Source organism: Ahaetulla prasina, chromosome 3 (genome assembly GCF_028640845.1).
Source record: "Ahaetulla prasina isolate Xishuangbanna chromosome 3, ASM2864084v1, whole genome shotgun sequence".
Taxonomy (NCBI): Eukaryota; Metazoa; Chordata; class Lepidosauria; order Squamata; family Colubridae; genus Ahaetulla; species Ahaetulla prasina.
Genome location: NC_080541.1, coordinates 75,194,636 through 75,210,769, shown reverse-complemented (window position 1 = coordinate 75,210,769; position 16,134 = coordinate 75,194,636). Strand labels below are relative to the sequence as shown.

Here is a 16,134-nt window from a genome sequence, read left to right as displayed (position 1 = left end):
CCAAGCCATGCCTACAGAACTGGTAGTAAAAAAATTTGGATTTCACCCACCCATCCATCCCGGCTCATATTTTCGGTGCTGGGTGAACCGGTATCTGAATCCCACCTCTGGCTATGACTGAAATGATCTTCTTTTCGTTGTGGTCAGCTCCCTGGGACAGAGAGAGAGCCCTCTTCCGGAGATGGAATTTGGAATTAAGACTCTCATAACACCTTTGTTTTACAGTTTCATGCATTTCTACCTTCTTCTTATCCCTTTTGTACTTTTTCTGGCTGCGGCGACTGTTTTTACTTGCCTTCCGCGACTGTTTTTACTTGCCTTCCTAAGAATAAAGTTTGCATTTGAACTACATTGATGATTATTTGAATTACTATGATGCATTTGAATTACTATGATGATAATCTACAAAGCACCTGACGGCAGAACAAGAAGCAGTGGATGGAAATTAATCAAGGAGAGAATCAACCTAGAATTAAGGAGAAATTTCCTGACAGTTAGAACAATTAATCAGTGGAACGACTTGCCTCCAAAAGTTGTGGGTGTTTGAACATTGAAGGTTTTTAAGAAGAGATTGGACAACCATTTGTCTGAAATAGTATAGGGTTTCCTGCTTGAGCCAAGGGGTTGGACTAGAAGACCTCCAAGGTCCCTTCCAACTCTGTTTTTCTATTGTTCTGTTATTTCCTTTTAGAATAGGATTGCCGAGTAATGGTTTGATGATGAATTGGAAGACAACTTCCAGCAGAAAAGCCCACTTGTGCCTTGCCTTCTGAAAGAAAGGGACCAGGAGTGCTTTTCCCTACTTCTTTTAACATTACAAGTACAAGGAGAGAGAATTGAGAGCATTTAATTCACAATAGTCAATATTTCATTTGACAATAATCAACTGCTATGTCAGCAGCTGATTGAGACAATGTTGAGCCCAGCAATGGACAACTATGGCAATTTTACGACTGCGGTCTTCAGCTCCCAGAATTCCTGAAGTAAAGTTGCTATAGTTGCCCACCCCTGGTTGAACCAATCCTATACCCATAATGCTTTCAAGGTATGGAAGAAAGCAGACCAGGTAATACATAAATCAGAACTGTGAAAATAAATGTTTCTGTTTTACATGATCATATCCCCATTATGCCAGTCATCTTTGATAATTAATAATGATAATGAAACTGGGCTGGAAACAAAATGCTCAAAAACAACTTTCATCTTTAAGCAGTGAGGAATAATGCACCTCTTGAAGTTTCCCTGCCTCTTATTTGCTCATTTCCTTCTTATAAGACCTATGCTCCTGTTAGACTTCAGTGATTCATCGTCAGTATTTTCTAATTTTATTAAAGCACATAACACATGATCATTTTGTCACTTGAAATTTCTAAGCATATACGGTGCTCGTTGGTAAGAATTAAGTGGACATTGGAAGTTGATTTAAATTGAAGATACTTTATTTTTGTCTACACAGTCTGTCAAAACTGTATTTTTTGCTTCTACTACTTCTACTACTAAGCCTCATATAGTACTTAAGATCTTTAGGCAGTTGACCATTCATATTTAACATTGACTAAATATGAGTTAATATCCCATGTAATAAACTGTTTAAAGAAATATAAAATATTTATCTTAGCTTTACTATTGTTATTATATTTTTACTCCAAGTCTGGGATCATCTGATCTGGGAGGCAAAAATCTAGATCGCCACTAGACCTACAAAGATCAAAAAACGTTAACTTCTACTGCTGTTCAGTGATTGATTTGATTTTTACAGTTCTGGGCTCATTTTAAATTATCCACCATGCAAGCAAATGATCTGAGTAGCACAAAGATGACAAAAGTTTACACAATTATTGAGAAAATCATTTTTGAGAGACAATCTATGCCTTGATTAAACTTGATTTTGAAAGGATCAATTTGTCAGTAATGTGCTGTTGTGTGTAACTACAATAGCTGTCTATAAATACATTTGGAAGAGCAAAGCAACAGGTTTCATAATCTGAATTTGTGTGGATGTATTCATGAAATAATATACATGCTTTTTCTCCAGGTGTCTGAATGCATGTACTTATTGCAAAACTAAGCATGCCCGAGGGGAATTAGCAAGTTATTCTATTGAAGAACTGGTAAACAGAGGCAAACAGTCCTTTGAAGGTAGGTTTTATTTGTTTGTTTAATTTTGTATTCTAAACATACAAGTTGTCTTACCTTTCAAAACATCTACTAATGTGATATACTGTAACTAGAATATATAGAATACTATATATTCTATCACAGAATATATAGATAGTGTACTAAATGCACCAGAATTTACTTTAAAAAGCCCAACTATATATAAATTTCAATAATAAATTCTCTTTTTTATCTGTGTATTTTTTTTTCAAATCTGGAAAACTATATGTATTCATTTACTACTGAAACTGTTTACCTGTTTCTCTGTTTGTACTCTCGAGTTAGGCCAAATCGTGCTTTATACTGCAACAGTATTTGAATCAAGGCATCTAAAATGTGCTAACTGAAGAATGCGTAAAAAATCTGGGACCCATTACTTTTGGGAAATTAAATTTCCAAAGTGTTCAGACTACTTTTATTCACAAAACTGCTTCAGCGTTACCGTGGTTGTGTGATTGTGATTTCTAATGCTCCTTGCCGGCTTCCCACAATGGGGAAGCCAGCAGGAAGTCGAAAGGCACTCCCACTGCTTTTTTATCCACCCATGATTTTTAGGTAACCAAGTATTAACTTTCATTTGCCATGACAATTATTTTTCTATGTATAATGTTAATGTATAATAAGATCATCTCTTTTCAGATGATCCTGGGATCATCCACCATCAAGGTGAAAATTTATTGTCAGCCTAAAATTTAATGTTTATTCTGATCATATTGGACTATGCTACTTTCCTCTCGGAGGATGACCTAATAGGTCACAGGGTTGTCTAGTTTTATTTATTTTCAACTACAGGTAGTCAGCAACTTACATCTATTTGTTTAACAATGGTTCAAAGTTACAACAGCCCTGAAAAAAGTGAGTTATGACCTGTTCTCAAAGTTTTGATTATTGCACCACCCCTATGGTCACACAATTGCAATTTGGGCACATAAGAACTGGCTCGCATTTACAACTGATTATAGAGTCCTGTGGCCACATGACTGCAATTCTCATCTTCTCAGCTAATTTCTGATAAGGAATATCAATTGAGGAGGTTGGATTGAATGACCACATGATGCACTAAACGACTGTGGTGATTTGCTTAATGACCATGGTAAAATGGTTTTGAAATCAATCCAGTGGTGTGAACATGTCACTTAGCAACTGAAATTCCAGCCCCGATTGTGGTTGTAAATTGAGGAGTACCTGTATTCCATGTATCAATGAATGGCTTTCAGTTCAAGAACTCTTTTTGACACAATCATGATATTCTATTGATATGATATTCTATTTGTCTGTTGTCAGAAGTTGGAATGCCATGCTTTGGGTTACCAGATTGGGAGTTGTATTATCAGGCATATGTACTTACATGAAAGAATGGATAAACTTGAGGCATACGAGATTACTACCATTGGAGGGCCATGATCTTCAGTTAGGGTGGCATGCCTTTCTATGGTATGGGAGGAGTACAGTACACAGATCTTTTCAAAGGCACTGTGTGAGGAATGCTTTACTTTTAGTATGGGGAAAAATTAAATCAGAAAACTATAGGAAAATACCAGTCTGGCTTTCTACAATGCAAGCATTGTACAATGTTAACTTGGAAAAAAATTGTATCCTACAATTTTAAATGAGAAAGGGGAACTTAAAACCAGACAGGAACTACAAAACCAAGGGGTGGATTTACCCTGTTTCCCCAAAAATAAGACATCCCCTGATAACAAGCCCAATAGGGCTTTTGAGCGCATGCGCTAAAATAAGCCTCCCCCTGAAAATAAGCCCTCCCCGAAAATATTAAAACGCTGAGCTGGAAATCAGGTAAGACAGCAAGAGGAGCCCCATCTTGCTCCATGCGCCCCAAAATAATAAGACCTCCCCAAAAATAAGGCCAAGCGCTTATTTCGGGGATCAAAAAAATATAAGACAGGGTCTTATTTTGGGGATGGCCACACCTGCAAAAACAATCGAGATATGAGAAAGATGCGAAACATGGGGTTTCTATAAAGAACCATCAACACTTGATAAGATATTATTAGGGAGAGATGAAAAACTGATAAGAAAACTATGTAATTATCTACTAAGTTTTAAAAAGGAAGATAAACAAGTAAAAGAAACAATGATAGTACGGGCAAAAAACTTTGGCTATATTACAGAACTAGATAAATGGTAAAAACTCTGGGATAGAAATTACAAACTGACAATGGCTACTGCATATATGGAAAATCTTTATAAAATGTTTTAGAGGTGGCATTTGCCATTGGCAAGACTAGCAAAAATATTTAGAAATATGTCCACCAAATGTTGGAAATGTAATCAGACTCCAGGTACTTATTATCATATGTGGTGGACATGTATGAAAGCAAGAAAATGTTGGACGAAAATACATACATGGCTGGAAAAGATGATTAAGCAGCATATAGATTTAAAGCCACAAATATTTTTGTTAGGTGTAATACCAGAAAGTTATATAAAGGGACTATATACTTAATGCTACATGTATTGAGAGCAGCGAGAATTGTATTTGCACAATATTGGAAAAATGAGAACACTCCACCAGATGAAACATAATCCGGTAAAGATTGGACTGTGCAGAGATTGATAGATTGACATTGAAAATAAAAGATAAAAGAGATACAGAGTACTATTCAATGTGGAATAGGTTTTATCAATGGTTAGAGATAAGAGGTAGAAATTAGACGAAGAAAGATTATTGTTATGTGTAAGTAAAATATGAATGTCTATAATTATAAGCATGCTGGTAATATCCTAAATAAGCTAATATAATTATAAATATTACTATAATCATCAAATATATTATCATTATTACTATCAGTATATCTATTATTATTTTTTCTTTTGTAAAACAAAGTGCCTGGACAATACACAAAAATATTTATATATTAATAAGAAAACTTGACAAAAAAAAAGAAGTTGGAATGCCAGTGCTGGTTATGTGTAGAGCACATATCCTCAAAGTACCAGCTGGAAGTACAGTAGATATCCTGAAACCTGCCTATGGAAAAGAAAGCATTTGGTGATTGATTTCTGGCCCAGATGGGAACCAGATGGGAACCTACCAATCAAGATCTGTTTTAATTGTAATCCAGACAGATCATATGCTCAAGGTTGAAACCCAGAAAGGGACTGCCTTCAGTTGGCTTCATTTCAAGTAGCTTATGCATGGCAGACAAGCAGAAGACTCCAGTGCTGGTAAAATTGTTGCAGCAGGTGATGATCTAGGAATGTTTAATTTTAAGTAGGAATGTTTAATTTCAAGCTAGGTTGCATTCACAGAATATCAATAAGAAATCCTTTGGTGTCAGATTTTTGCTACTTCCTTCTGGAGAAATACAGACAAGATTTTGGCTTTAATTCATATTGAAATGTTATATTAAGAATTTCCTGAAAACATTTGTTATATTTAATGCTTTATCCTCTTGCTTTGATATATTGCTTTTTCATTCTCGAGTATTGTTTAAAACTTGCTTGAGTTTTTGTTTTTATACATATAGCAATCCTTTTTGGTTTGGGCTCATTTTTCAAACTGGCTCAACATTAAACAATTTTGTGTACCATGACATTGTTTCACTGTCTTTTGTTGAAGTCCCCTAAGACTTTAAGTGACATGTTGGTAGGCATAATGGAAGGAAGGTCAACACAGAGAGATTGTTTGTTCTTTGCTGTGCAAGTATTTGCTTTTGATTAAATCCCCCCCCAATCCATTTTTACTGTAGTGTTTGCTAAAACCCTTTTAGTGTCTTTGCTTAATAAATAAATATCATTCTCCATTTATTAAACACAGAAGATCTGATTGGCACATGCAGATGGGTTTGTAGCAGTTGAATAAGAGGCTACTGTTGTTCCTAACAAATGATTTCTACTAAAACTTATATCTGATATTTGTATTCTACATTTCAGTGCAAAATAAGAAAACAGAAACATTGAACAGAAACCTCAACAGAAAAAAAACCCCTAACCAAAAGAAACAGTTCATGAAATAAGCTGTTTTGGATATAGTAGAACTGAGCAGACATTATAAAGCAGCAAACTATGGATTTTATGTAGCAACAAAATAATATTTTAGGTATAGACTGTAAGAATGGTAGAATAAAACCTTGCATCAGTTTAGCCACTTCAAGCATTTGATTAAGTTAGCTATATATAGTTCATGAAAGTTTATTCTTTTAATAATATTTGTTTGTTGGAAAAGGTGTAACCAGACCAGAGGTGGTATTCAGCTAGTTCGGACCAGTTCAGGTGACCAGTGGTGACATGCAGGTGGGCCCGCCCCCGTCCCCGTCCCCACCCCCACCCACTCACCCACCTACCCTGCCTGGGCACCAGTGATGGGTTTCAAAAAATTTTACTACTGGTTCTGTGGGTGTGGCTTGGGTGTGACATGGCTTGGTGGGCGTAGCTTGGTGGGCACGGCAGGAGAAGGATACTGTAAAATCTCCATTCCCACCCACTCCAGGGGAAGAATACTGTAAGATCTCCATTCCCACCCCACTCCAGGGGAAGGTTATTGCAAAATCCCCATTTCCTCCCAATCAGCTGGTACTCAGGAGACAGAGAATAGATGGGGGAGGAGCCAGTCAGAATTTTTACTACCGGTTCTCCGAACCACTCAAAATTTCCACTACCAGTTCTCCAGAACTGGTCCGAACCTGCTGAAAACCACCTCTGCTGGGCGCGATCCCATCCTATATCGCTGTGTTTTTGACACCATATACATGTGCGGACAACACACGCAAATGAATTGCTGTGTTGTTTGACATTGCACGCATGTGCGGATGGCGCACGCGAGCCCACATTTCCGGGGTGCTGGGCAAATTGGTTGCTACAGTATGTGAATCCCACCTCTGAACCAGACTCCTTCTGTTCTTGTAAATAGGTAGCTACAATTCAGACTTCATTCTCCTTGGAATCCCATCTTCTGAATTAAATTCTGATCAATAGATTCTGCTCTGGTCATGGTGGGCAAGTGGCTTATTTATCTTTCCTAAAGTCCTTTGCATCCTCCTGAAACTCTCTGTGGCCTGCCATAGAGGGAAAAAAATGTTGAAATTAGCCTTCTGTCCTAGGGATTCTTTGCAAGATCTGTGACCTACTAGGATCGGATTTTTGAGAGGCAGTGTTTGCAATTGGAATAGTTGTTTGCAATGCCAATAGTTGTAAAAATGCAACATAATATATGACATAATATAAGACTTACAATAGTAGACATTACTTGCTTGTCAAAGCAATGTTTGTGCAGTAAATTATCCTGTATGTGTAACTTAAGGGTTTAGGTGTTTGTTTTTAAAGGTGCAAGAGTCCACCTGAAAGGTGTTTTTTTTTCCCCAAGTCTGTAGCTCATATAGAATTTATGTTTCACTTTCTCCAGCATGGCTCAAAAGAAACCCATTCATCTATATAGCCATAAGCAATTCTGAGTTTTCAATAGAATGGGAGAAAAGGGTGTTGATGCAAAAAGGAATGAATTGAAGATAAAAATATGGATCAACCAGGGGTAAAATGTTCCCGGTTTGGTCCAGTTCTCCCGAACCGGTAGTAAAAAAGGCTACTGGTTCACCGAATCGGTAGTAAAAAATGTATATAAAAAAAGTTCTGACGATCAGGTGAGTGATGCGCAATCTTTTGACCTTTTTTTAAAAAACTTTTTAAGCATTTTTTTACTATCGGTTGTCTGGAACTAGTAATTAAAAATGCTTTAAAAAGTAAAAAAAAAAGTTCTGAAGATTGCACGTTGCTCAGCTGATCGTTGGAACTTTTTTCTTCTTTTTACGCATTTTTTAAAAATGCTTTTAAAAAGTTTTTTAAAAAGGCTCCTATGATCACAGCTGTTTGCAGCCAGTGGAATCGGTAGTAAACCGGTTCAGATTTCACCACTAGAATCAACTGTCTTCATGCAAAGGGTTTTCCCAGTTTGCTTGTCTTCGGTTGTGTGTATGTGTATTTGGGGGCAGGGTGGAACACAACTATATCGATATACCAATTCACACATATCTGTACTTGACTCCTGACTACGCCTGATTTTGACACATGGCTTCAGTTAGTTTGGCAACAAACAAGAGTTTCTTCCTTTCTCAACATTTTTTTCTTGTCATCATTTTGAACCCCAAAGAAAGATACCAACTAAAGGGGACTTTCTTCTCTTGAGAAGTTTAGCCTCATATTTGTTTTGTTTCTTCCCTTTTTATGTTAAGAATGTTCCGGTTTCAGTTGCTGACTCTGCTAATATAGAAACACTATAATGCCAACATAAATATTTTGATACCAGTCTGTCATTTTAAAAGCTATTCAGGACAGCATGAATAATTAGATGTTTTTTCATTATCCCTTGTAATTCTTCCTAAAGGCTCTTCAAGAGAAGTAAACATATTTATAGTTTTTAAATTATTATTAGCTGAGTAGCTATAAAGGCTACTGTATGTAACAATACAAAAATGTAACATGCCATGCCTTATTTTTCTTTTTAAAAATAAGGTACATTTTGCTACTACGCAAGCTATTAATGCTAGAGAAAATATCCTCTGAATATTCCCACATATTTAAACGATTGTTTCCATGTAAGGTCTCCCTTATATACATGTCGTGGTCCACCAGCAGCCTGTGGCAGCGGAGTCGGACAGTGAGGAGGCTGGGGAGGACAATGGGCCAGTCCTGGAGTCAGGGGGAGGCCTGGACAAGGGCTCTGCATCGGAGACAGAGATGGGGCCAGGGCCATCTGGGAGCGATGCGTGGACTCTGGAGCCTGCAGAGGTGGACAGCAGAGAGGCAGAGGAACAGGAAGAGCCTGTTCCTAGTGCACACATGCGAAGACCTGCCAGAAGGCAAGAGCAGCTGAAGAAGAAAGGACAACTCGGGACTAAGGCCAGAAGATGATTGGCCACTCCTATAAGGCTTAAAAGTGTAGCAAGGAGCCGTTGGGTTCTTTGTAAGAAAGCAACGTTGATTTCCATGCTTCTTGTCAGTGTCTCTTGAACTTTGTGGGGGTTTTGCCAAGAAAAGCCTTTGGCAAGTTGCCAAAGACATCAAAGGTTGGTGATAAGGCCGATGGACTGGTTATTAAGAATTTTGTTTTGGACGAAGCTGAGAATGAATTAATTCTCAGCTGTTTTAATAAAATAAGTTGACTGAATTGTGTTTAGTAATCACTACTTGGGCCTTGGTCACAACAATACCTCAGCCTCTGGTCCAGAAGTTCACCTCAAATGGATCCTAACCCTAATTTCAAAGGTATTTCCCTACAATATGAGAAAAAACAAGAATAAAAAATCCAAAAGAAAGTGACTGAAAAAGAAAAATCGGGGAAAGGGGGCCTCTTTAATGCAAATTAACATAATTCAGGTATTGCCCTAATATGGATTTTGAATTATTAATATGATTCCAAATAATAATATTTTAAGATTTAATCTTTGTTCAACACTTTAAATAATCCTCTGGTTGAGAAGGAAAGCTTACTAGATGTAAGCTCTTTCTTGTTTTGAATCCTCTTACCTTAGTTACCAAAAAATCTAGCTTCATTGCAGTTTTTAAATATGCGCCTAATACTTTGATTCTGAAAAAATCCCACATATTTAGGATTGGTCATGTATTATGGAGGCTTGATATGTAAAGGACAAACACAAAGGGACAGGATGAGCTTTCCATGGTAACCATATCATGTGCAGTCCCTGTTCATTTGCAGATAAGCGAGAAGGATGTATGCTAATGTCTTACTCTAAGCCTATCTCCTCCTGCGCCCAGGCATTCTTGGGTACACACATGTTTGAATTGAATCAACCAGTTGGAGAGCTGAAGATTAAAGCAGCATTCATGGCAGAAAAACAAGCCTTCAGTTATTAGCACTCTTAAAGTTTAGGGAGTTCCATCCAAATGTTTTATGCATACCAAATTCTCTGAAAAATCAGCTCCTTTGTTCAGTTTTTGCACATTGTTGTTTTATCCCATTTTTTTTTATATGCCACATACAGTATTTCCCCAGAGAACCTAACATTTTGGAGAGAATAGAGGCAGGATTTTTTTTCTTCTTCTTTTCAGTTTCTTTTCATCCTGGTACCTTTAAATAGGCTTGTTAACCTCTTCCTGCGAGTTTCCATTCCCCATATTAAAGTTTGCTGCTTTGGATTAGTTTAATTAGGAACTAATTATTGTCAATTATACTTCCCCAGTTTTTCTTACATAATATCAAAGTTAAGTCACTTGTTGTGTTTCCCAGATCTGATTTGTCCAACCCCCCCCACCTTCAGAGGATCCAGGAGGGGTAATGACCAAATGTACAGGTAGCCAGTGACAAACTTCACGGGAATCCACAAGCGAAGAAGAGTGTTAGATGACATGGCAAGCAGGACCCAGTCACCCACAGTGGATTCTTTGCACCAGGCTTTTTGTAATATGTATCTTCCAGCTGACCCCAAAGAATTAACAGAATAACAGAGTTGGAAGGGACTTTGGAGGCCTTCTAGTCAATCCCTTGCTCAAGCAGGAAACCCTGTACCATTTCAGACAAATGATTGTCCAGTCTCTAATTAAAAACCTCCAGTGTTGGAGCATTCACAACTTCTGAAAGCAAGCTGTTCCACTGATTAATTGTTCTAACTGTCATGAAATTCCTCCTTAGTTCTAGGTTGGCTCTCTCCTTGATTAGTTTCCATCCCTTGCTTCTTGTCCTCTCCTGCCCTCAGGTGCTGTGGAGAGTAGCTTGACTCCCTCTTCTTTGTGGCAGTCCCTGAGATACTGCAACACTGCTACCATGTCAACCCTAGTCCTTTTCTTTATCAAACTAGACATTTCGAGTTCCTGCAACCATTTTTTGTATGTTTTAGCCCTCAATCCCCTAATCACTTTTGTTGCTTCTTCTCTGCACTCTTTCTAGAGTCTCAACATCTTTGTCTGTGAAGATTCAAGATTTGGAGGATATGAATAACTTTATTAACGAAGGGCTCAAGGAGCTGGTCACAGTAGTTAGATGAAAAATCCCAAAGGAGTTTGGAAATGATAGCTTTACAGTAAGGGGAAACACAAGCCAAAGGTTAAGATAACAGGTTATTTCCATAGCAAATTTCCTGTTGTATTATGACTCTTAAGTGCAATATTTAAAAAATACATACCGATCAAGTGCCCAAGTACTTTATAGCTATGTGAATGTTTAGTTATAGGCATTCTCAGCTAGATCAAGATGCTTGTGTACGATAAGCTCTAGCTTGTAGGATAAACTAGCATTAAATGTTGAATTGACAAGATTGTTCAAAAACATTGGCAAGTAGTTCTTCCAAATACTATAAAAATCTCTATTTAGCTTCTGTTTGGTTTGGGATGACTTCTAATGAATTAGTTCAGAATCTTCATTGAAGAAGCTCCTTATTATGAGAGATTGGAGAAAAGATAGACATTAATTGCGTTACTGAGGAAAGTGATTTTTCAAGACTGTGGTGACTCCTTTAGACGCCTTTATTTATATTACCTTGTGTCTCATACTGCAGGAACTTCACAAAGCATTGCTGGCATTACTAGATTTAATGAGTAAAAGCAAGAGAAATTGATGCTGTGTGATGCTGAGTGCCCACAACAAACATAAAGATAAATATTTTTTAAAAAAGAATTGCTCATCAGTTAACCATAATAAATTCTTCCCAGAAGCATAGATCAGAATCTTGAGGCGTGCTTCTGGGTTTTATGCAATATTCCTGTTTATATTGTGGAAAATTACTGTATATGGGATAGTCACCATGGAGCTATATTGTGGCAAACAAAGGAGAAATATTGCTTGAGAATGCCTTTTTCTTTGTCAAATTGGGTTTTTTTCCCCTTGCCTAGTTTATTGTCTGTCTATATCTAATGTAGAAAATGCTCTGGTTTGTGATTTAAAAAAAAATCTATCTCGGGCATATTAATCTGGGCTTGTTTTTAATATGTAGTTCTTAATAAAGAATAGGAAAGAATGATTTTATAATAAGTTGCATTCTCAACTGCCTATTTTTTGCAGAAAGGGGGTCTTCAAACTTTTCAGTCTAAGGGCCACAGTGGGCATTTTGCAAACATTCGAGGAGGGTTAGGAGTGGAAATCAGTTTATTTGCTTGCAAAGGGCGGGGGAGGCCCAATCAGAAAATAAGATTGCCCCCCCCGCAGGGAAATGATGTGACCCTCCAGCCAGTTTCCTCTTCCTCGTCTGGCCCACCCCGAGACAGTTTGCACAGGGCGTTCTTTGGTAGGAGGCAGTTCAAGGAATAACAGCACATGGGAGGAGGTGATGGGGCAGAATGAACCTTCTGGAGGGTCAGATGTTGCCCGCAGACCATAGAGAAATGAAAAATAATTTTCTTTCGCTTTTGGAAACCATCTTTTTTTAATTTATTGTAGCTTTAATTGCACATTATTAAAACTGGATTTGTACCATTTCTCTCGTTCCGTAATTCTTAGTCATTTTAAGAGTCTAAAATACTGTGTTTGCACAGTGTTCTTTCTTTGGGATTGCAGCAAAGATGCACATCCCAGCATTGCAAGGCTGAAGCCTTCGGATGGAACATTTTGGGGATGTGCATCTGTCCTGCAATGCCAAATAAAGAACCATCAGTAGGAAAATGGGGAGTGGGGATTTTCCTTCGCAATCCTGCGCAGGGAAGGAGGAGGTTTGCTCCTAAAGCTACGACAGTGTTGCACTGGGAAGCCTCCACGGGTAATACTGGTATTGAATTGCACGTCTTGCTCCAGTGAGAGGGGTGCAGGCAGGAGGCTCAGTGGTCATGGAAGATGCGGTTTTGGGGTTCAAAGGAGGATGGGGTGATCTCCCACTCCCTCCTGCTGCACGGCCGCCATGGAGCTCATGCAGGGCAGCATGACTACTGGCAAAGGGGCCCTGAGAGGCCAGTGGTTGGGGAGGTACTCCGGAGATCTGGGCCAAGTTGCCTGGCCCTCACTGTCTCAACTGATCCGCGGGCCACAATTAAGGGGCCGAACCTCCATGAGGTGACCAGAGAAGGGAAGGACTGCCTCCTGTGCTGGCCATGCCCACCCCTTCACTAGAGGTTATTTGTGGGGTAGGGCTTATATTAGGCTCACCCCCAAAAAATCAGGCTAGGACTTATTTTCAGGTTAGGTCGTATTTTCGGGAAAACACGAAAACACAGGGAAAGCTGTCAGATCTTTGCTACCTATGGTTGGCTTTTTTGTCAATAGCATTTAGTAGAAAACCATCCAAGTGTATTGCTAAAACCTTCCTTGTCAATATCTATCTATTAGTGAATAAAAAAAGGGATACTAACTTATCAAAGCTTTATTTTTTTTCCAAAAGATTTTAGGTTTATTTCTATGGAAAACAGAAATCTAAAAGCACGGAAAATTACATCAAAAACATGAAACAAATCAAGAATCAATCCAGGGTCTTCAAAACACTGTCTCTAGTATGCAGAAAATTCCCAGTAAGAGGATAGTGAATGGAGATTAAACAGGTCAATTGAATATGTGCTTAGTGATTTTCTCCTATCACAATTCTGCCCTTCTAGGGAGATTTTCCAATAAGCCAGTTTCAAATCTTGCACTAGAGAACAATTGTTTTTCCCTCCTTTTCAATTCTAGCACTGTTTAAAAAGGAAGATAAATTGGCATGATGAAAATTTAAGTGAATTGAACTGCTCAGCTTACTTTTTTTTAAAAGAAAATGATAAAATATATTTACGTAACTAAAGCAGACTTGTAAGTTTAATTTGAGTATTAATATTAATAGTATAGTATTAATTTGAGTATAATAAGACTTAATCTTTTGCTGTTTTCCCTGATCAATACGTATTTTCATTAAGGTTCCCTATAGCTATCCTAAGGAAATCAACCCTGACTGTTCTTTGTAAGAACAGATACTGAAGTTGAAGCTTAATTACTTTGGCCACCAAATAAGAAGAGAGGACTCACTGAAAAATACCATGATGTTGGGAAAGATTGAAGGCAAAAGGAGAAAGGGATGGCACAGGGTGTGATGGCTAGATAGTGCCATTGACACAATAGGCATGAGTTTGGGCAGACTCAGGAAGGTACTTGAGGACAGGGGAGCCTGGCATGCTATGGTCCATGGGATTGAACTGAACAACAACATAACTATCCTATTCATGTTGGCTGTTGCATAAATATGTTAATGTTGTATCAGCTGCATTTGAGCTTCAGTCTTTCCCAGGTGAGGAATACAGTCATACAGTTGAGGATAAGCCTATGCTCTTGGCATCATGTGCAAAAAATCCAGTCTAAAAACAGAAAAAGAGGAGCAATTTTACTACTTCTGCTCTGGAATAGAACGGGAATTAAACCTACATTTGTTTATCTACCGCATGCTGCCTGGGAAATTCTGAGAGTTGAAGTCCACACACATAACGTAATATAATAACAGAGTTGGAAGGGACCTTGGAGGTCTTCTAGTCCAACCCTCTGCCAAGGCAGGAAACCCTACACCATTTCAGACAAATGGCTATCCAACATTTTCTTAAAAATTTCCAGTGTTGGAGCATTCACAACTTCTGCAGGCAAGTTGTTCCACTTATTGATTGTTCTAACATCAGATTGTCAAGGTTGAGAAATACTGATCTAATGTATGGCAAGCCGTGAAGTGGAACAAAATTTTGCTAAGTCTTCTGGGAAGCCAATTTTCCCTTCTATCCCATTCGTGAGAGAAATGTTAAAACTTTAGAACTATGGTCCCTGGCCTGAGCCTATTTTCTCAATACCCAGAATTGGTAGCCTACATAGGTATTGTTGGGAATTCTGGGAATTGGTCTCCACATCAGGAGGGTGTCCAGATGGGTGAATTAATGTCAAAGATTACTCGTGCTGGATTGAAGGAAGTTGTAAAGTTAACTTTTATCTGCCTGTTTCAATTGATACTTCCACAGGGAGTGATTTTCCTTCCACAACTCCTCCATGGCTTTTTAAAATTGGCCATGCAATTGTCTTTTCCCCTTTTTCAGTAACAATTTACTGATTTTCTACACCTAAGACCAAGGGAAAATGTACAGTTCAACAATAGAAACAGATTCTGTGCATAATAAATTAATTAAGGAGAATGAAGAATGTATGTAAGAATAAGAAAAGTCTTACCCATATTGTTTGATCTCTCCTTCTTATTTATAAAAACCAAAGCTCAAAGTTAACTCATTTCTTAAAGCCAACTATTAAGATTATTAAGTCCATTCATTCTTCCAAAATAACAAGATCATCATCTTCGTTACAGTTCAATCACCATACACTGTTGTTGTCCCTTTAAGTGTGCTTTATTTTTTTTAACATTGTATTGTTTTTGTCTGTGAATCACCTAGAAACTCTGGGAGTCAGTCAAAGTAAAAAAAACACACCACCTGATAAATATCCCAAATTCTTCATAAATTGTAAAGTTTCAGATATTTAAGATATAATTTAATAGCATTTTAGTATCTTCAAATCTTAATTTATTCCTGGGACAACAACCAAACTGACTAATAGGACAAAGCCAAAAATAAAGTAGCCATGTATTGGTAATCCTATACCAGGGGTTAGCAACCCGCAGCTTTGGAGCCGCATGTGGCTCTTTCATCCCTCTGCTGCTGCTCCCTGTCACTCAAAAGGGCCTCTGGTGGCTCAGACTGCTAAGACAGTCTGTTATTAACACAGCTGCTTGCAATTACTGCAGGTTCAAGTCCCACCAGGCCCAAGGTTGACTCAGCCTTCCATCCTTTATAAGGTAGGTAAAATGAGGACCCAGATTGTTGGGGGCAATAAGTTAACTTTGTATATAATATACAAATGGATGAAGACTATTGCTTAACATAGTGTAAGCCGCCCTGAGTCTTCGGAGAAGGGTGGGATATAAATGCAAATAAAAAAAAATATGCATCACAACTGCCAATGTGTGACACCCACCGATGTGCAATTTATTAAGCTCTTCGACCCTCGATAGGCCAACCATGATAAATCCAAGAAAAGAAAAGTTTCAGAAGGAAAGAGAATCTTTAATTCAACTATATATGCTAGTTTTG

General features: G+C 38.0%; 1 protein-coding gene across 3 annotated transcripts in view; it reads left to right on the top strand.

Moving 5' to 3' along the window:
* CDKAL1 (CDK5 regulatory subunit associated protein 1 like 1) overlaps positions 1 to 16,134 on the top strand; it is a 333,166-nt gene that overhangs the window by 135,228 nt on the left and 181,804 nt on the right. For all 3 annotated transcript variants that reach the window (XM_058174902.1, XM_058174904.1, XM_058174903.1), the window contains exon 9: positions 2,036 to 2,139. In XM_058174902.1, coding sequence (XP_058030885.1) covers positions 2,036 to 2,139 — 104 coding nt within the window. The remainder of the gene's footprint in view (positions 1 to 2,035; positions 2,140 to 16,134) is intronic.